Source organism: Hoplias malabaricus, chromosome 12, assembly GCF_029633855.1.
Source record: "Hoplias malabaricus isolate fHopMal1 chromosome 12, fHopMal1.hap1, whole genome shotgun sequence".
In the NCBI taxonomy this organism is placed as follows: Eukaryota; Metazoa; Chordata; class Actinopteri; order Characiformes; family Erythrinidae; genus Hoplias; species Hoplias malabaricus.
This window is the reverse complement of record NC_089811.1, coordinates 25,718,787-25,741,556: the sequence shown is the minus strand read 5'-3', so window position 1 is coordinate 25,741,556 and position 22,770 is coordinate 25,718,787. Positions and strand designations below refer to the sequence as shown.

General features: G+C 40.3%; 1 protein-coding gene across 1 annotated transcript in view; it reads right to left on the bottom strand.

The window, feature by feature from the left end:
* gli2a (GLI family zinc finger 2a) overlaps window positions 1-22,770 on the bottom strand; it is a 77,622-nt gene that overhangs the window by 8,003 nt on the left and 46,849 nt on the right. Inside the window, exons 4-10 of the mRNA XM_066641131.1 lie at window positions 20,367-20,569; window positions 16,189-16,380; window positions 7,782-7,983; window positions 6,510-6,705; window positions 5,373-5,483; window positions 3,371-3,499; window positions 817-966 (exon numbers count right to left, since the gene is read on the bottom strand). Of these exons, the coding sequence (XP_066497228.1) occupies window positions 817-966; window positions 3,371-3,499; window positions 5,373-5,483; window positions 6,510-6,705; window positions 7,782-7,983; window positions 16,189-16,380; window positions 20,367-20,569 (1,183 nt within the window). The remainder of the gene's footprint in view (window positions 1-816; window positions 967-3,370; window positions 3,500-5,372; window positions 5,484-6,509; window positions 6,706-7,781; window positions 7,984-16,188; window positions 16,381-20,366; window positions 20,570-22,770) is intronic.

Genomic DNA, 22,770 nt, shown 5'->3' with positions numbered 1-22,770 from the left:
GTTTTCATGCAAATCCAACTGTCATGACTCAAGACATGCAGTTTTGCATAGGTCTTGAGTGAAAGAAATGTGCCCTGTTTAAAATAAAAGCAATAGTTTTCTAAAAAAAAGAAGCAGGAAAACCTTTCCTAAAGGTTCTATATCAGTGAAAGAACCCTTCAGAATCATATTCAACAGACATATAATCATTTAGATGAATATTTTTGATTTCTTAATTCAGGGAAAAAGGTTGTCTTGAAGATATGTGCAGAAATAGTACAAATGCTTTATGGAGGCATTGTTTGTGAGGTCAATGACATTTCAAGAGAAATGTCAAGAGGGTGATGTGACCCTATGCAGCTAGTTAGTAAAATGCTTGAAATAAAAACTAACACTGCTGGAAAATGTCACATGGCTTTACATATTTACAGTAGATGCTTTCAAAGATTTAGTTGAGAAATGTATAAATTAACCAGTAAAATCTTTTAAAATGTTCAGTTCTATGTTGCTGTCTGGACAAAACATTGTATCTCCAATTTATTCTACAGAATGGCATTTTTTTATTTGTTAAAATTTGTTAAAAAGTGATACAAAGTATTTGGATACTATTTTAGTTTTTAATCTTAAGCTTTTTGAATGTTGCTTATGATTTATCAATGTGTGCTTAATCACTGCATTAGATCCCTTGATAAGAATCTCACATATTGTCAAGGACCTGTCAAAAATATTGCCTAACCAAACACTTTAAGCACTTTGGTACTAAAGGGTTAAGTTTGCAGAAATAGAATCTAGGGGGAGTGTACACAGGGACCTTTCGACCCCAACTCTGGTTCTTACTGTGCATTTGTGAGGCTTCTCTCCAGTGTGACGGCGCATATGCACTACCAACATGTACTGAGCCTTAAAAGGCTTCTGCTCTCGTGAGCACTCCTCCCAGCGACATACAAACTCCTTCTTCTCTCCATGGATGTGGTCATTATTGATGTGCTGTAAGAAGAGAAGGGTCTTCGTCAAGTTAGCAGTCTAACACACTCATGATCACATGACTTGAACATGAAAAGGAGTCCCATCTGTAAAAGGGACATCCAGCTTTTTTTTTTGACATGCCTTTCCATTCATCACACTCAAACAATGAACTCACATAGATTCTGCATTTTTTAGACATATTTTAGAGAGATGGAATCTCTTTTGACTGCAGGCATGGTTGTGAATGGTGTAATACATACCTGAGGGCACAGAAATCCCCCTTCTCTGATCACAAAATATATCAGTGTCTATTACCAAAACCTGACATGATTCAACAGATCGAATACACAATAATGTTCGCCTCACCTGGAGCTGGAGTCTGTTTTCTTTGATATATTTTTTTTATTTTAAACTAAAAAATTAAAGACCTGTAGTAAAGCAAATGAACTACACCGATCCTCTCTTATGATTTCTATTGATAAAAGTTAACTTGTTGATGACAAAAGAATACTGATACTATTTTTTTCTCCCAGAGCCAGGAGGTGATTTTCCTCTGTCTGGTGCTTTTTTAAAGGGGAGAGCGTGCGTGTGGCTAGGAATGCACTTCCAACTTCAGCCTTATGCTCCTCATTCCAGGCTCAAACCATAATTTAGAGCTATGGGGAATGATCACTTAGAACAAATAAAACTGAAACCCATGCCATTATTTTGCTTTTTGAAGGTGTGTAATTTAGTTTGCATGGAAAAAGCACAGATTGAAGCCTTAGGATTGGAAGAAGGCAAGTACAGAAGAGGTGTAGGCCTTGTTGCTCTGGTGTTTAAACATAATATTTCCACAAGTCCTTCTAACCCCCACTGTCCTATGCCAGTAATTATACCCTTTCCTTGTGCTCTCCCTTTCTTTAACCATTCAGTCTACTTTCTCAGAAATCTTATTATTGCAGGATAACAGCCCATGTCATTCAGAACAACTACTCATCTGCAACCACTTGAGATGCGACATGTTTGTACTCCTGGCAGTACACTTGCCCAAATGAGTTGTTTAGAAACCCAGAGTCTCACATTACCTGATAGAATAAAGCTCTTTTTAGAGAAGTAAACACATTTATACCAGTTGAGCCTTCTTCAGTTTGGACAGCCAGGAACGGAAACAGGACTAAAGGCCAATTATCTTTGACCCCTAAAGCCTTACCAGAATACTTTCAGAGAAGAAGGCAGGGCTACGAGCACTCAGGCTTGGTCAGAGAGTCTGTCTGAGTCTGGGGTATGTGTCATGGTGTGGAGAGTAAGCTGTTAATCAAAGAGGGCTGGTCTGAGGTTGTGTAGCAGGGGTGAGCCACACCAGAACTGCTGGTATGACGACGGATTTACTGCTGGGCCTCAGGCAAGGTCAAATGCCAAGGGGGCACACAGAGACAGAGGCCAAAAAGTATGTGTGAGAGTTTGTGTGCATGTCTCTGTGAGATGAGAAGACTCCAGCACAACTGGTTGCACCTTTGTGGAAATGGACGTGCTCATTAACCCCACACGTGTCAGCAACAGGAAGCGATCAGTTACTGCACTGCCCAAATCGGTCTCTAACAAACCAGCCTTAATGAGGGCAAGCTTACTTTCCAGCTTCAGATCTATAATGTGTTATGTTCCTAATTACTGTTCTAAAAGTGCTGATGTTGGAGTCATGTAAGAATCAGAACCAAAATAAGAAATACTTCACTTTTTAACACTGGAATGTAAAACAAAACAACAACACAGCTGAAGAACTATACATACGAAGTAGCAACAACATGGATTACTCCTATAGGTACAAAGCCATGTTTTTTTGTTATGCTCCTGTCTACTAGCTTTTGAAAACTATATTTAAATAAAAATAAATATGTAAATAAAAAAAAAAATCCATGTCCCAAAGCTCTGAAGCCTGTACCAAATGTAAATTCATTAATTCATTGTCTGTAACCGCTTATCCAGTTCAGGTTCACAGTAGGTCCGGAGCCTACCCGGAATTTTTGGGCGCAAGGCAGGAATACACCCTGGAGGGGGTGCCAGTCTTTCACAGGGCAACACACACATTCACAGCTATAGACACTTTTGAGTGTCCAATCCACCTACCAACATGTGTTTTCGGACCTTGGGAGGAAACAGGAGCACCCAGAGGAAACCCACATGGACACAGGGAGAACAGACCAAACTCCTCACAGACAGTCACCTGGAGCGGGACTAGAACCCACAACCTCCAGGTCCCTGGAGCTGTGTGACTGCGACACTACCTGCTGTACCCCCAAATGTAAATCAAATGTAAAAATTATTTAACTCCCTGAAACACTGAAATGGCATTTTATATATAAATAACATAAAATACTATATCCAAAGTAAAAAAGAACTAATTTTAGGTAGTACACTTTCACATGAGCACTGTAGTGTGACTTACATGCACTAGCTGCTCCTGTGTGTCGTACTCTTTAGAGCAGCCTTCCCAGTGGCAGTTGGTCTCGTACACCGCTTCCGGCTCCTGTTTACACTCATCTTTATCCACCTCCTCTCTCAGCTCTATGTGATCCTATGGAAAGGGCAATATATACTGTTAATCTCTGGGACAGTGTGCAGTCTTTATACTAGATCCAAACAAATAACTGACAGAGCAATGCTACAATGACAATGTACAATATTAGGCACAGGCACCTACATAATGACTATATTCTTTATTACGATATCAATTATTTTAAAACATTTTGCTGTTCAAAGCCTAGTTTTGAGCAGAGGCCATAGAGATTAGTTTTTAGACACTGCAGTTTTACTATTGCAGGTGTTCATTAAGTTCTGTTTGAATTTCCACTCTGTTTTGAGAACTGTTTGGTAACCCACGTTTTTGCTGGGGTCTGGGAACATTCAGGATGCTTTAGAACTCTAATGATTCCTGCATTAAACTTAAATGGCCCAAATGTTCTCTAATGTGGTGAGCGAATGGAATGCTTTATGGCCACATCCAATATTCCCTCCCCCTCCATACACTCTTTCTGTTTGATAGCGATTCAAAAAAGGAATTGGTTTGCTTAGCAGCTAGTGGCAGAAGTTGGATGCACTGGTCATGTGCAACAATAAGATGCAACAAAATGCTCCCAAATAGTTGGATTGACTGTGTGATTTCTCCCTCTATTCTGGATTCAGCATGTTTCAATCAGCCCTGCTACACACACATCCTCATCAATTCCCACTGGCCTTGTGATCACACTCAGCACTTGTCGCTATGCATCATACCACCATCCTGTCACTGCCCACAAGAGGAGCCACCAATTTATCAAAAGACAAACACAAAAAGTGAGAGAAGGAGTGAAAGATATGGGAGCAGGGGTGAGATGAAAGTGGAGCTAAGAGTTATGAGTAGAAAGGGAAGAGAGAGTGAAAAAGCCTCCTCCGACCACAGTAATGTTTAACTGATTTGTCACTATGACAAAGCTGCCTGGCATAGTGTACAGCACAGGCCTGGGAACGGAAATAGACGGCCTGTGACTTGTCACAGGTGGAAGTTTTTCCTCTCTTAGATTACTATGGGATCAGGTAAAGGCATATAATTAAACTAGACATGATCTTATAAAAAAGAAGGCATATCTAAGGGCAACATGTTTCAAATTTATATGCTGAATTGCAGTTGCTAACAAAGACATCGTTCTCTGAAACGCATTCCAAGTTCTTCATAACAGAGGTCATAACCATTGGCCATCTGAGGCCAGGAGTCCTAGAGAGCACAATTGGGCACACTTTTTGTAGGATGTTCCATTGGCTCTTTAACACAGCCCATGGTGCCCGCGAGCATGGTTGTCTGTTAGCTGATGTGACAGATCTGAGCAATTTGCATTCCTTTTCCAGCATTTTAAGCCGTTCAGTTGTTGTCTGAAAAGAACTTGTGGGTCCCTAAGGCTCCACCCTCCTGATGCTTGTGGCATGATGTGCAACTGGGGAGATTCACTGATAGCAGACTACTAATAACAGGGGAGTAAATTCAGCAAACTTTGGATGAATTTGAAGACAAAGCCATAACATGCTGTTAACTATTGTTACCAGTGCAGCAATGTCATCTTTGTCATGTGAAGATCAAGTATATCTAATAATTCATTCATTCATTCTCTATAACAGCTTTATCCAGTTCAGGGTCGCGGTGGGTCCACAGCCTACCAGGCAGTATTGGCCACAAGTCAGGAAGAGTATACATAATACATAACTATAATAATCCTGTACTTTGAAGAAAGGGGAAAGAGAAAAAAAGAAGACTTTTCTCTTCTTATACCATGTACAGGAAATTATCAAAATGATTGGTTAAGGTAACCGCCCATATTCTACATATGCTTTAGATAAGGATTATGTTGAAAAACTAAATGTATTAAACTAATATTTTAAATGAACTAGAGGACCTACAAACTTGTGGACTTCAGTACCTGAGTGCATGGGGAGAGAGAGTGTGTCCCGTCCACTTCAGTTTTTACTTTTGACCTCTTAGTGATCATGGGATTGACGGTACTGCTAACAGCTGAGTCACCTCCGGCATTCTGAAAAAGGAGAGAGAGAGAGAGAGAGAACCGCAGAGTGAAATGGAGAGTCATCCTCGTAGGCACCGCGGCTGCTGGCAGCAGTGCTGGGATTTCAGAGCAGTGGAGGCACCATGCTCCAGATCCCATCTTTCACAAAGTGACCCGCCATGGAGACTAAACAGTTTAGACTGCCCTATTTGCATCCGTCAGATGGAAATATGAAAAGGGAAAAGTTATTGCCCACAGAGCGCGGCTGCAGACTTTGATCCTTGGTTGAATTCTTAACACTCAGCACACAGAGGCTTGCTGAGCACAGAAAAGTCCCTTCATGGAGACACAAGAAAAAGAAAGCATTTTTTTTTTGGGGGGGTGGGGGGGTGGGGGGGCACCTTCCTAATCCCACCCAACCACTAGAGTACAGCGCAGGGCAATGTTTTCAATAACTCAATAATTCTGACATGGCTTTGTTGAAAAGCGAAGGAAATGTGTTTCTCATCACTGCTGAAGTGAGTGTGTGTGTTTTGTGGTTGTGAAATAGAAATGGAATGAAAATGGATCTAGTGGGTGTCTGGAGATGATGAGAGTGGGTCAGAGAGCTGGGGGAAGTTTACGTTCTGGGCGGCCATAATGTTTACATGGGAGTGATAGAGGAGGTGGAAGCAACACTTAGAATCTTGGACGATGAACGGAACACATCGCAGGAGGAAGTGGATGCATGGGCCTTAAAAAGTTTGTATGAATAAGCAATTCCAAAATTAGTGCATGTCCACTACATATCGTTGTTGTGCATATCATAAAGAAAACATTACTTTATGCTCAAAACATTACATTACAACATTGCAGCCTTCACAGTGAGGTTATAATGATGCAATGGATGCATGGAAAAACCATCTTTAAATGTAACATTACTAGATGTCAAGAATATTCAACTTTCTCCTATGAGATGCAGATTTTTAGTTTTCTGATGACAGCAATCACATGGTTAAATCCCAAGGAAATAAGTCAACATTTTGTTGTGCTCTTCTCTGAGCTACACTGGCTCACCTGGCTGGGCTCTGTGTTGGTGTTGCTGCTGGTACTGTGGGCTGCAGCTGCTCCTAGGGGCTGCTGGCGGCTGCTGAAGGGGGGTGAAGGTTGTAGAAGAGGAGGTGTGTGGCCGAATGCACTCAGCCCTCTCTGCTGGGATAGTAGCTGCTGATATGCCACTGGCGTGATGGGGTGCGGGAAGGTGAAGGACGGACTGATAGAAAACAAGAGTTTGGAAGAAGGGGCTGTAGGATACTGCTTCATAAATATATTTACATCACACTCCCGATGTAGACATTTATAAATTACATTTAAACATTATATCTCAAAAGTGTTAACAATTTTATTCCTACAGATATATTATATGCGTTCTCAGTGATTTATTCATTTACAGCTCAGTTCATCATTCTGAATAATACTTTTATTTTTTTATTTGTCTTTTACAGCTTCTCAGATTAATATATATTGTAAGAAACTTGTGGAATTACAAATGGCTAGCATATCATAATCAATATGTTCATATACTTTCAACTAAACTGACTTTGGATTATTGCAAATGAAAGATAGACTAGAAACTGAAGAATAGTGCTGAAGCAAGTCAACTGATGAAGTAGTTAAAATTCATCCTGCAAGACCTGTGCTTCATTAAATAATTCTTTAGTAAGAATAGACTTTAAGGTGTTATTACTGGTCTATAAACGTCGTAATGGTGTAGGACCAGTGTATTTATCAGATGTGCTACAGAGATATGAGTCGAGCAGAGCTCTCAGATCTTTAGGAACTAGTCAGTTAGTCCTGCCTCAGTTGAAAACTAAACATGGAGAGGCAGCGTTTAGCTCCTATGTTGCTCTTAAATGGAACCAGCTGACTGAGAATGTTAGAAGAGCCCCGACTTTAGACACTTTTAAATCAAGACTTAAAACATTCCTGTTTGAGCAGCTACAGCTCAGTTTAAAATACTCTGCACTTGTTGTTCTGTTACGGCACTTTATTTATTTTCTTTTATTGTATCATTTTAAATTGTTTAAATCATTTTCATCATGTTTTCTTTTAGTCTTATTATGTATTTCCTTTTATTGCACTATTTTAATGGAATTTTATGATTTTAATGCTTGCTATTAATTAAACCGAAAGGTGCTCTATAAATAAACTTGCCTTGAATTGTCTTAAAAACATTGTATAGGAACACACATTCAACACAAGTACCAGAAATGACAAGCATAAAAATATATTAAGCTTTTCTTCTTAACCAGCCAATGTTATTAAGCGTGGTATAGGGGTTTCCTGTACCTGATGCCCCCAACCGAGAGGTGCCCGTAAGAGCTGCTGGCATTGGAGCTGGACCGCGAGTTATTGATGTAAGCCACCAGAGAGTTGGGAGAGGTACGGATCATGGTCTGTAGGTCGATGCTGGCATCGGACATGGGTGAGATGGAGAGCGCACGTTTCCGGCTCAGCCTGGGCGTCAGTCTGGGGCTGGGGAAACGAGACACTGGGAAAAAAGCACAAAACACACACATGAACTTTCAGTGACTGCACTGTGCTGAAACTACTTTCTTTTTCTGCACTCCTCTACTCCCTATCCTCCCCTCTGTGTTTTGAGTATGGGGCTATGCACAGGATGGGGGGAGAAGGTTTGTTTCACCTCATTTATCTCTACCATCTCTCCCACAATGCTGCACGTTCACAATCCACAATGAATAATTAATCAGTCCAATCATTTACAGTAATTACACTGATACCAATCTCACCAAGCCTGTGGCACTGCAGCATGCTAAATAGGGGCAATTTAACAACTTCAATTTCAGAACACAATTAAAGAGTAAAGGCACTGAGAACGGTCACATGTTCACCCTTCTTGGTAGGCCATGCTTGTTCTAGAGAAAAAAAAAAAAAAAACAGATCATAAAGCCAATTTTCCACTGGTCTTTGTGGTGGTATTATTTATAGCCTACACAAGCTCAAAATAATCGTAAACTCAACATGAACGCAGGCTGTTATAAAGGCTGCTTTAATCAACTTGAGCGTCAAACTGACATAACTGTCATGATCATATTGATGGTGAAATGATATGGCAAGTTCTATAACCTAGTAAGCATAGTAAGACATAAGTAAGACATAAATAAGACATAAGTAAGACATATGTATGGATTGGACATAACCATATACCAGACATTTCCACTTTTAGTAGCACTACTTACTTGACCTGTCTTTGCTGTGAAGATGCATGTAATTTTTCCTCTTGAGCGTATTTGTAAATTTAAGATACCGTCAAATAAATGGATCCAACATTTTAGACACAGGATTCTTAAACTATTTTTAAAGCTATCCTTCTATAAGCATAAAACATCACCAGTAGTTTGCATGTCTCTTTAAATAGGTAGTTAATTACCAGTTCTACCTTAAATGTTGAATCAACATTCTAGCACATGAGGCTACTGCAACATTTAAGGTGGAACAGGAAGAACTGAAAAAACCTGCAGAATAAGAGGCTTCATAGAAGAGATCATCATCATCATCATCTTTTCTGCTTTTGCATTTCAGGGTTGCGGTGTCATAGAAGAGGTGTGGATGATAATATATGATTGTGGAATTCTTCTGAAGGCCTATGATGCCATAAATTTAACTGAAGTCCAGCAGCACCCCTCTGACATCACTGCAGACTGGTGCAGAACTGCTTGCAGAGCATGGCCATGGATAACAGCCTGGGAATTAAATCTTTTTTAAATTTGTGTTGTGATTAAGGGTTATCTTATTTCGTAGGGGAAAGTTTTAACCACTACACTATGTAACTCTGTTACAATGACACTTGAAAACAAGGGGTACGATTATAAGAAATGTGATTGACCCATGAAGTTACAACAGCAGCAGATGGGCTAATTTGTCAGTCTGGGTTGCAGCAAATTGTAAGCTTGCACAAGAGGGCGTTTGTGCACATGTTCAAAATGTCACATATCATTTTTCTAGATTTACTAAGATGACCAAGAAATCAGCATGAAGTATATAAACATCAAATTGACATTAATGCTGCCAAATAAAACCCTGTATTATAAATTACTACTAAATAAATCTACAGAAAATAGGTTAATATATGTTTTAAATATGGGTTATTTATTTATGTGTTTTTATATATTATATAGTTTCCTTTGATTTTCCATCAGACCTCCACTTTAAACCTGTGTGCAAAGACAAACGGACCTATTATTAGTTGCATCTGCTCCTCATTGCAGTTATTAGGCCATTTACAGAAGCATAACAGATGATTCCAGGTTGACAAATTTTCTGTATTTTGCTTATGGTGCTGTTTGATTGTGTCTAACTGCAGTTTTAGCTTATTAGGCCACTGATTTGTGTGTGTGTGTTGGCCCAGCTGCTTTGGGGCTCAACAGGTGCTGTGCATTAGCCAGGGAGTGAGTGGACACAGAGCAGGAGGCCATTACGCCCTTCAGGGGGCATCACCAAAGGTGCTGCCTGCAGGAAGCTCATAATGACTCTACACAAACACATACATGTCACTCACACCCAAAAAAACATGCAGTGACATTTCAAACAGAGGCTTTTCAAGACCCCTGCCTCTGACTGCTTGCTTACCAATAATCAGCTGCTATTTAGATACTCAGCCCTTTAATGTATTTTACTTGCTTTTCAAAAATACTGTTTACATGTAACACTTGCATGTGGGACCAAGTTTAAAAAAGCAAACACTTTATTGAATGGAAGCATAGGACCACATGAATTCTACATTTATGACAACTCACAAATTTTCTCCACATTTTTAAGTCTTATCTCACCAGTAATGAGTTAAACACATTTGTCAAAGTAAAATTACATTAAATGGGCAAACCGACACTTGTTGCAATAAGCCTTTATCAATGTTTATGTAGCTTTATGTAATTGGACACAACATGCTTTTGTGGAAATCATGCAGTCCTAATGAATTCTGCACTTTGGTGCGATGTACCAAAATCTGTAGGGAACTTTGAGCAGTATTTATGAAAAGCTTGGCAAAGACAATAAACGAATGGCCGGAATGGTCCTCTGCAAACCTTATAAATAAACGTGTCACGTATCATTAGCATTGTGTAACAGTGCTGGTGTTGTGTGGAACAAAGTGGTAATGATTTGCGAGGCCTGAAATCTGTTTTACGAACCACAAGAGAGCATTCAAGCCAAAGAGAATTTACACACGCAGAACTTTGTCTTCAAACAAACAGAAGGAAGAGCTTAATATGGTCCAAATTAAGGCATCCTCAGGCTCACGCTCATCCATCCCAGTGAACTTTCCTCCTGCCAAGTTCATATGTTTTGGAGTGTGAGCTGCTTGCCTCCTCCCGTGTGAGGGCCCTGCCCTGGGGGCAGAGCTCTGTCCCGCCTGCCCGAGGTCATGGGGGCCTGCACACTTTGGGATGGGCTGTTTTTATAGGCGACGTGGCTCTAATTTAGGGGTGTGCAGGTCCCTGTGAGAGTGCTAAAGCAGATGTGCAGAGCCGTGTGGCTTTGGGTGGTTGGCGCAGGCTGAGTGAGCCTCATGGCCTTGGTGAGAGGGGGGAGGGGGCTGCTCTAATTGGGGAGCTGGCCTGATATATGGCTTTAAAATTACAGGCACTCTCGGTACGTTTACAAAAGAGGATGCAATTATTGTAGGCATCTGCCGCACCACTTTAATTGGGATGCCTTTTGTGCAGATTCCGAATAATGTAATTGTTGGGTGTTAATCCTCTGATCGTTTCTACTCTGTGTGTTGATGGCCTCCTGGGGCTGAGCTGCCACTGGCACTGGCCAGGCATCCATAGCCCTGCATCATTTGTCCATTACAACAGGTCTTTTGAGGTCTAGCAAATAGCTGTAAGCTATGCTAGATACACGGAAGACCTGAAGTTGTAGCGTTTAGCACTAACACTACCACATGCATTTAGTTATAGCTCTGGCAACTATAGCTAAACTGGCCTCTACAACTTGCTGCACTTGACCCTGAACTGTGGTGAAATAGACTTTTCCGAAAACACAAGAGAAATGCTGGCACGAGAACAAATCTGAGTACTGCACTGCCTGAGCTTTTCCCAGAGAATACTAACGTAGCACTTACTGGAGTGGGCAAGGTTTATTTTTCCTGGTAAATCTGACTAATTCCATGACTGCATATTTTATTAGACACCCACTGCACGTCTGGGCCTCAGCGTCACACCACAGACTATACATGCACACGTCTTTGTATGTAAGGAATATTGTGTGCTGCTTTGTATTGAATTTCTCTGCACATTAATAAAATATGTTACATCATGACAGTTACTCTATTTTAGTTTATTTAATTTAGTGTGTTTAATATAGTTTAAAGTTTTTAGTTTTTTTCACCCCAGACATTGAAAAATGTACTTAACTTAATAGTAATTTTGTCAAAATAATAAATGTGGTATCTGACTTGTCCAAAATAGATTATTTTGACTTAATACATTTTATACAAGGACAAAGTTTGAATTATGAACTGAAAGCTGTTTTCTTTCTTCAGTTTACATGTGTTTGTGTAAGTGTACAACATTGGTTACATGTCTTCTTCTTTGATGCTATAAAAAACCCTGTCCTCCATCACGAAGCTCACACTTGCAGCCGGACACCAGACATTTGCTTTGGCAGCTCATATTGTTATGGGAGCGTGAAAGGGTTCCCTGGTGGCTCCACTGCACAAATTAGTTCACCATGAGCTCTGATTCTTTCCTTTCAATCTCTGTCTCTTCACAGTGTTTCTCTGAAAGCATCTCAATATAAGACACAGTTCAAGCTCTGCCTTGTTTTTGCTTAGCCAGTGCAGGGTGAGTGAAGCCAAGAGAGTTAGGAAAAGCTGAAGCATCTGGTCAATGTATTATCCCAGTTTCTCCGGTATCAGTCAGTGTCTGGCTGTGATCTGTGGCCCTGCAGTTAGCGTTGGGGCCTACTTTATTTATTTATGCATTAATCCATCCACAAAGCACTAAGGCCAGCATTTCTAGCCTTAGCCATTCAAAGGCACTGAGTGAGGCCACTCGTAACATTGCACGCGCAATAGATTCACTGTAGGTACACACAAAAGGCCTGAGGAACGTGGCTCTTGGATGGAAATCCCTCTGTCTGGGGGGGTGGGGGCAATGTTGCTTTTAGCTGTACTTGTGCTTTCACACTGCATGTCGTCCTGTCAGATGCAGGGCCGTAATTAACATGTTAAGTACACACCATTGGCACAGACATGCACTTGGCACTGCACTAGAGCATTTAAGCAAAGGCACACATTCACACCGACGCCAGTTCCTTCCATTGTTTCCCCTTAAGGCTTGTTGGGGCAGATACCCCTAGCACAGTCAAAGGAAGAATCTGCCTAAATCAGTAGCTCTTATAATCTACTGTTCAGCATTTACATCTTTAACATATGCATGGCCATGTTCAATGTAGCATAACATAATATATGTATGTGGAATTGCAGTTTGCTGTCTTACAGTGTGGTTTTTTTTATTTTGCCAATTAATGCAGCACAATTCTGCATTTTTTTTTCTGCATTTCTTGTTTTAAATTGTAATATTAAAAATATATATTACTAAGAATATTCAGCTTTTGTTTTCAAAATAAACATGATGAACTCACATTTGAAAACACATTACTATGTCCAAGACCAAGTTTGCCTTAATTTTAAGAAAATAACATATATGTTGCATACCCTGAAGACAGTTCTAAATATTTTGTGGTGTAGAATAAGGTCAAAAGGCATGTGGTCCTTGACAGATGTTATCTTAATTACACATACATGTTAAAAAGATTTTAGACATCTGCTCATTATTATTAATAAGAAGTTTGCCTCCTCTATGCTGCAGTAACCGTCTCTACTCTCCTGGAGAACCTTTACACTAGTTGCTGGAACATTGCTGTGAGGATTCTACACAGTTCCAAGTCACCAAATCCAAAGTTGGGGGCTTAATAGCCAAATTTTGTTATTGGGTTATGTTCAGCTTTTCCAGAGAGTCCCATTTTTCTGCCAATGCTTTTCTCAGTAGACAATGCAGGCCACGTATGGGCAAGCTATTAAAGCTGAATTCGGTGATTCAAAGTCTGTTTTAATAAATGTATTTGATCTGGTGTCTATTATATAAAATAATATATATATTATTTAGAATAGAAATGCTGAGCCATTTTCCCTAGTTTACACCGAATCCTACTTGTAATCAAGTCACTGTCTCTGTGTGCCAGTTAATGTCAATTTGTGAGCCACCGTTGCATTGGAAGTGGCAGGCTGTCTGAGAAATTTACAGTGCTGTGTTGGCCCTAATGATGGTGCACAGAATTTTCCATGTGCACATTTCTCATTTTTACAACAACGATCACCATTTACAGGAAAGCCCCAGACTAAATCCTGTCCTCCTGTCAGCTAATAGTCAAATGGGAATCGTCAGGGAAAACAAGACATGCACTTTGAGTTCACTGAGGACTTGCTCTTGTGGTGGGTCCACTGAATTTATTAGTACATAAATTGATTTTTAAATATGCATATGAATTTTATCAGCCCTCCATTCCAAGACAAACGTTGGGCTGTGCAATGCATATTTATCGGCCCCTCGCTCTGCTGAAGGGGCTCCTTTATGTAGAGGCCCGGCCGCCGAGGCATTAACTGGCACACTGTCTCAATGAGAGCCCTGTGTCTGTGGGCTGAAGCGGAGAGGCCTGGACCCACGAGTGCCCAATGCAAGACCACATCAATCTGGGTAGTGGAGAAGGCCAGCAACACTAGCCGGTCAGGAGAAAGCCCTGTGCTGTGTTTGTGGGTGTTTGAGCAAACAGGTTTCACTCAACAAACTACGGCTCAGTGGAGGCCTCGGCTAGTGGTCGCAGAGGCCGGCCACTCTTATGACCATCTCATTATGGCCTGCGGATAACATGCCATCTCCTGTTTGATTAGCAAACAAAGAAGTAATTGCGAAATGCAACATGAGATTGCTGGAGTGCGCGTTTTCCTACAGGTGCGTGAGGATCCATGCACGACAGGCACGGAACCACAGAGGCATAATTGATAGAGGAAAGTGATTACTGTGGGTGGCTGTGCTGGATCAAAGCATGACATATATGCAAGAGCCCGTGCCAATAAAAGTGCTTGCTTATTTACAATAATACATTTGCTGAGCAGTCACCATAAAGCTGAGCTTTCACAGATTTTTCCCTCCATAGTTCATCTCTCTGCACCCTATTAGCCATTCATATGGCTACATTTCTTTAGAACCTTTCAGGTAGAATCTCTGGTCTAGATTACAGCTTGAAATATTTGTCCGAACCTGACAGGACCAGAGTGCTCATTTGGGTGTAGTCCACCTCCTACTTTTTTAGTTTGGATTTTTACCTCAATATTTCCCTTGCTTTAGAGTTTTCTCATTACTTAACTCTTTGCATATTATTTTTCTATTTCTGTCCATGATCTAAGAAAGATTATTACTATCACTTGTTTGAAAAACGTACTACCTTGTAACTTTGAATTAAACCCTTTTGTTGACAACAGGCCAGTTTGAGTTAGTTTTGATTAGACCAATAAATTTTACTCTGACCAAGATTTTTTAAACTGTATTTGAGTCTGAAGCAAAATATCCACATTGTAAAACTCTAGTTTGGATGGATTCCAGTACTCAATCTCACCCAAAGTCTTCATCCTGGCCAGCTGCTACGCATTATACCATTATAAGGGAACACAACAATGTTCTGAGCTCAGTGCCTCTGGGCATCTTCTTAACAATGCAATGTTATCTAGCTGTGTGCCAAGTAGCAGTCTGCATCTTAAAAGATCAGGCACCCTCACAGCTACAGAACATGACTAATTGGATCACATTACAAAGCGCCAGGAGAGTGCTACATACCTGCCATAACACTGCTTCAGAAACAAAGAGCAGAGATAAAAGCTCTGCCATAGCCTGCAGTACCCCCTCTGTAAAAATCCGTCTCCTCTTTGAGGCACTCCATTTTAGGTTGTGGTGCATGTGTTGTAAGGATGTTACTTATAATAACAAAGCACACCTGTTGTACAGGCTGAATTAGAGGCCCCAGAAGGAACATCTCATAAATTGCTGAGTAGGGTCATGTTTACAGACAGTTTTCACTATGAGTCATGTTTTATATACACGTAAGAAAACATCCTCCTTCATTTGAAGTGGGAACCTTGTGGTGCATCCTGTAACTCAGACCATAACTCAAATTACTAGACTGCTCTGTTTGCATAAAGTTTCCATCACAGCTCGAGGTGTGAGTCAGGTTTGGTATTAGCACTCCATTCTGAGCTCGTTTAATTACCACTTCGCAACCAGATGCCCACTGGCATTGATATCTTCGGCCATATTTTACATTAATTTCAACTTGAGCTCAGAAATACCACACGTGACATAGATGTTCTTTAGTAGTAGGGTAGTACCCTGCAAAATTCCTCCTAAAACAGACAGAGTTAAGCCAGTTTGTTCTCTTTGACCCCCACACACAGATGGCTCAGGCATCATCAGGGATCAATCTTGCAATCTCCCACATACTACAATCTATTTAGGAGGGAGTCTTCTGACTTTAAGGTGTTCCTGTGACTGACTTCAATTAGGATTTACACTGAAATATAGAAACAGTTCAGTTCAATTCTGATCAGTTCGGATACTTGTTTACTACTGACATGTAACATGATAAGCTGAATGAATTTATCATGAACAGAGTTACTCACTGTCCACTGGACTGATATAATCAGGGAGATGTGCTGCCGCTGCAGCTGCGGCTGCTGCACCAGTCTGCATGAGCAGTTCTCCATACGGGCTGCGGTGGCTGGCCATCAGCTGATAGTATTCGGCTGGGTTGGTCCCAGGTGGAGGAGGTGGGAGGCCAAAAAGACCCCGTTCCTTTAGGTGCTCATGAGTCACTGTATAGAGAGAAATAAACAGCAGACAATACCCTGTTATTGCTTTTCCTGACTCGAGAGATTCAGTTGCTAATTAATTTAAATGAATCTAATGCCATTTAAATTGGGTTTCTGTAATGTGTCAAAAACACACTTGTAGGTAAGCCAATTGAGAATGTAAATGACTGTGTGAGTATGTGATGCTCTGTGATTTACTGGCGCCCTGTCTAGTGTGTTCCTGTTTTGCACCCATTTTTTCTGGGTAGGCTCCAAGCCCCTGTGAACAGAATGAAGTGGTTACATACAATGAATAAATAAATGAATGATTAAACCAAAAAATAAAGCCATCAATAAATTAATATTATCAGGAACACCTTACTAAGTGACATCATTCGTTAAGGCCGCATGACACCATGGCTTTAACCAAAATAACTCCCTACTCCCTCATTAGTGTTATATAGAGAGGCAATATTTAGTTCAGAAGTAGTGCCAAGAAACCCAAGTGAATTCTGACACTTCCACTGTCCGTTGCTTAGTAACAAAGAACTTCACAATGCATCCTGGTCCACACTCAGCTCCTGTAGTGAGCGCCAATGTTTACTATAAATTATGAGTACACTGTGGGAGATTGTAGATCCCTTAAAATCACACTAGGATTCAGTGACTCCAAAAAATTTGGCTATGTGCTCAGTAGTGCCCTAGAACCTAAATAGGGAGTCATTTTGGACACAGCCAAAGCATGTGTGTGTGAACGGTGTAATGAATCTGAACCATAATTTAGATTAAATGATCAATTATTTTGTATGCTAAATCCAAATAAAGTACTGAAACTGTGTGTATGTGTGTGTGTGTGTGTGTGTGTGTGCGTGTGTGTGTAACATGTGGCCTTACACAGTAAATTCACCAGTGTGTAGTGTAAATCAACTGAGTGTTACATTTTTACACTAACAGTGTTAATCTAACACAAACAGTGTTGATTTAACACTGGAGAATTTGAATGCCACCTTTCATTACTGTGTTGCCATTTTTTCACATAAAATTAATATATAAGAAATGTGAATTATTCTTAAAATAACTATCACAGAATAATCTTTATAAAAATAACACCCCCTCCCCCCCAACACACAAACATAAGTGGACCCCTTTAAAGCACCTGTGTAATTAGGTTTTGATATTAAGTGTTAAAACAAGCACCTAGTAAACTGCAGTCTAATAGTGTGTCGAGGCAATCTGCATAAGAGATCCTCCACTTTCCTTTCCCTTGCCCAGCCTGCTGGGGAGGCAGGCCATTTGTGTCTATGCTGACCATTCAGGAGGTGGGAGCTCTGGCATGTTCCTCTTCTATTTGCCTGCTGGACCATTCATGCCACATCTGATCTATCAGGGACAATTAGAGCATGGCGTGGAAAAAGATAACAGATGCGTGTTTGTACTGGATTCATGGCAGGACAAGGCCATTTATTATCTCAACACTTGCCAGATCTTGAAGTTCTGTCTCTAGAGGGGTCTGGTATTAGAGCCGAGGCATTCACTCCAGACTGGTCTGCTGAAGCTCAGGAGTCTGACCAGTGGCAACGACACTGGGGACTTCCCCCAGACTGACCCACATTGTAAAAGCTGTTACACCCACAAGCTGATTCCTTGAGTAAATCACGATCATCTCTCAGAACCCTTTTTATTACTTGAAGGTCCTTAAACTTTTTAAAGATTCTTCAGACTCCCACATTTTATTACTAAATATAGTAATGAATAAATCAAATATAGTAATTGAATGAAGCAAAAAACTAAAGGTTCTCAAATTCTTCTATAGCATTACTTCATGTAAATTATGTAAATTATGTACATAATGTTATATATTGCACTTCTGGTTAGAGGCTAACTACATTTCATTGGCCCTGTACTTGTACTCTGCACAATGACAATAAAGTTGAATCTAATAAAGTTGAATCTACAAACCAATTCTGCACCTTTATTTTTGACATAATACTCTGTGAAAAAGCTGACTTATATTCTGTTATAAACTTTACCTTATATGGCCATGTTTGAAAGAATGTGTTGACAAAAACATCTAACAAGAACAAGAACTAAGCTCATGATAACATTTAATTTTGATGCATCACATAATTAATCAAATTTAAAGGAACCCTCCCTGAGCCTGAGAATGTGAGAGGGACTCTGCTTCTTGTTCATGATTACTCAAGCTTAGTTCCCTACATTTACTTTGCAATCAGCCTCGCAAACCTTTCGGCATTGTGTGTTTAAGTGTATATGTTCAGAGCCATTGTTTTCAACAGAGAGAAAAACATAATTTATCTTTGATTTGGCCTGCTCGTCCCAACCTGTTTTTCTAAGAAAGTTGGTGAGAACAGAGCTGTCAGCTTGGGAGTTAAATTTGGGGAAATTCTCATTTGGCTTTGTTTTCTTTACCCATTTCCATGGTTTCCGCCTCTTTCCCACATGCTATATAAGAGTAGATCTCCAGAATGTTTTAAGTTACAAAGCGTATTTGACATAGGATTAATGACCACAACAGGAGAGATAAGCCCTTATGTAAACCACCAGACGGCAGAGTGCTGCGACAGTCTTTGTAGTGTCTTTGAGTTTGTGAAAAAGTGGAACCATTAGCTCTTCTTCCTTCTTAACCACAACCTGCTGCTTTCATTTCACCCTCTTAATGCACAGTCATGTAGTGTAAACTTAGACACCATTAACACTACAGCTTCGGGGCCAATGCTTCATAACCTCCAAGTGACATGAATTATAGTGCAAACTATATATAAACCATTGCATTTCAGTAGTAGGACGTTGTTGATGCTCTATGCAAGAAATATAATGAGATCCCGAAAGATGTGCCTGGAGTAATTTTTGTTGGTTTTCTGTACATTCAAAATGCATTACCATAATATTTATTTGCAATTACACAATTTGATTTATTACGGTCATAGGCAAATGTTTGGAGGTCTCTGGTCTAGAAACTTAAGTAAAAATAGGACCACATTATATTCAAATAAGCCCTGTGAAGGACTGGGTCCCCCTCCAGGGTGTGTTCCTGCCTTGCGCCCAATGATTCCAGGTAGGCTCTGGACCCACCGTGACCCTGAATTGGATAAGCAGTTACAGATAATGAATGAATGAATGAATGTATTCAAATAAGTCAATTATCTACAATGTAATGCACAATTACCTTTCATTCTTTGGAATAGTTATTATTTGTATATACCATAGATATGGCATATATGCCTGGATGGTTTGCTGAACTACTCAAAAGTACACATTGTAAAATCTCACATTGTTTGCAAGCAGATGAGGGGACCTTTTATTGTTCACACTTGAAGAAATATTATTATTGTGTATACCGACTTATAGTCATATTAACTTCTAAATTAGTTATTTGTAGATGCTGAAATATTTCACCTAGAAAATTTAACACAATATATTGGTTGTCCAGTGGTGTCCAAACTTGTGCACATAACGGCAATGCCCAATCCCTCTTTTTTGCCAAGGGGTAGAGTGTCTCAGTTCTTGTTGGGAAGAGGGGTAAGGTATAGTGTTATAGGCTACACAGTCCTTCAAACAATAAGCACTTCAATAGAAATGCCTTGTGAATGACCAGCAAGATGGCTGTGTCTTCTAATTCTAAATAGCTAGTTTATTTCCAGTTCCATGGTAAAATAATTACATTTTATTGCCTTAGGCTACTGCAACATTTAAGGTAGAACTGTACATTTTAAACAAAAAGCTGCCAAATAAAATGCTTCTTGTCAAAGGAGCATTACAAATGGGTGATAATATCTAAATTTACCTAAAGTTCACAAGTTTCTGATATAACTGCAGGCTGGTAGTGCTGCCTACTGATCACTGTTAATAACCTGGTTTATTTGCCATGTGTACTTCTGTCAGAGATGTAGCTTATATCAAGAGGCTTTCAAGGTGCATGTGCCATGAGGGACCTTGATGAAATGACTGATTGTGTGCCTCTCTGCATTCAGGTGTTTATGGAGACTGACCGTCGGCTGGACTGAGGCCTCGTGCAGCTGAAAGGACAGACAGCGTGGGGCTACTGTGGACAGAGCGCAGGTAGTGTTCCATGTGTGGATTCACATAGGCGTGCGGTGCAGTGAATGGAGATTCCCCCGTGGCTGCAGCATGAGGGGACAGTCGGATCAGAGAGATGTCTGAGATGACTGGACTTCCAGCTAGTCCAGCAGGGCTACAAAAAAAAAAAAGAGAGGATTCATATTAGTTTCTTGATTTCAGGTTGCATACCCAGCCTAAATCATTTACATACACGGCTTTTAGCAACAAGCACCCTTATTGTTATAGCAGAGTGTTCTGTTCTGAGCAGGGAATTGAACCCCAATAGGCTACAACTGTTATTGTCAGTACATAAGTGCCATATTAACTTAACAAAAAGCCACTGTACCTGTCCTTAAATTTTGCCATATTAAGTAAATCCATGCACTGATATCAAATCAACAGTTAGGCATTTTAGCTTTCTCCCAATCATCTGCAATAATATCTCTTAAGTACAATGACAAAAGCCTTTTCATCAGCTAAGTCCATATGCAATGAGATCTGAGCACATTTCTGAGATGAATAAGAGCTAGCTGTGAAACTGGTCATGTTTTTCCCCTTTACTCCCACGCTTCCTATTATACCCTAACACAGCTACCTTTTTTCCACGCCTTGGGCCTTGAGCAAGTTGAGACTAAGTGTGTGATACACGAGTGTGTAATCTATGGTGTCTGGGTGGGATCTATAGGTGAGAACAGACAATTTAATAACGTCCAACCCTTCTCACAATCCACCTCTGACTGAAGCAACTTGTAGAGCATCATGCCAGAATGAAAGTTCAGAGATAGCCCACAAGTCGAGGTGGGGATGTAAATGCATCTTCAGTTGGCAGGTAACTGGGCCCTCTGCCCACCCATAGAAGCCCAGCCAGGATGTAGACTGTAAGTGTAATACCTCCTGAAGCCAGATCACAGCCTCTGTCTGATCTCCACCTGAAAACTCTTTTTGAAGACATTCATGTATGGATCTGCACTCTGGTGCCAAAAAGCCTTCTTTGAAACAATACCACTTTTGGCTCCTTTAAGAACTTTACAATGGATGGTGCTTTAAGGGATCAGCTATTTTCTATTATGATCCTTCCTCACATCATGAAACCACCAATTACACTAACATCAAATGGCCAATCCTGTATGGTACTTTTCTCCTGTATTTTAAACATGGCTGCTCCATATTCTAGCCTATTTATAGCTTTTATTGAGAGGCACCAAGTGAACTAGATACGTAAGTTCTAACACATGCTTTAAAATATTGAGAGTCATAATGTAAACTCAAATATACTTGCTTTTCTGGTTATTGACATTGCTTAACAAAGTTAACTACAAAGTTATGGACAAGTAAGCAATTACCATAAATAGCAGGTTTCTTAATAAGCAAAACAGCAGCTATCACATAAAGCAGGTGTTTACTGCTTTCTCTCGTAGTAAACTCAGCACTAGTCACTGGATAACAGTGGCAAGGTTTCTTCTGGTGCTAACTGGTACTTTAACAGAGTAGAGATATTGGGCAGCTTTATATAAAATTAGCCACTCGGTATTTCCTGTCCACAACAAGTGGAAATAAAAGCATTAATGAATCATAGACTGAGTTATGTAAGTGTGTGTTCAGTGGATGCTGGGGTTATGAAGATAATAAGACCATGACTGTGCCTTTTATTTTCATGGTGAGAAAAAGACTTTTTAATCGTTTTTTTCTTTTTTTCACATAATGCCCTTCACGTTATAGGCATGAGGTCATTAGGAATGAACCAACAGAAATTGTCCAAAACTCGATAAAATTAACCACTTTTTCTTACCCTTTACAGTCATCAATCTGGAGATGAGGTTTTGTTTCAGCGATTTAATGCTTTGTAGTCTAGTTCTGAACTGAGCCTCCCGAAAATAAAGAAGATTATAGTTTTACTTAAAAAATCTTCATCTGTTCAAGTAGATTTGGGCATGTTTATTTCAACCAATCCAAACATTTCACTCTATAATTCTCCTCTGATATGGGTTTATGTTGATTTTGGAGTTAATCTTGGATTTCTTAAGCATTTCTCAGGTCTTTCAGAGGCCCCAGCCAGGCCTACAGCTTGACTATCTGAAAGGTGCGTCTCAGATGCATTATGCTTGGCACAAGCTGGCTTGATCTCAGTCCCTCAGTTATACCTCGTCCTCTGTTTGGAGGCCAACCTGCACGCAGCCTGAGCCCAGTTCAGTTTCCAGTAAACGCCTGCAGACTACCAGGCTTGTGCAACAGCCAACTTTCTGCCATCAGCCCTCTTGAAAGGATAGCCATAAAGACGGCTCTGTTCTGGGGGAGCTGAGAGAAAACAGACGCCCCATACACAAAACAGCCAGC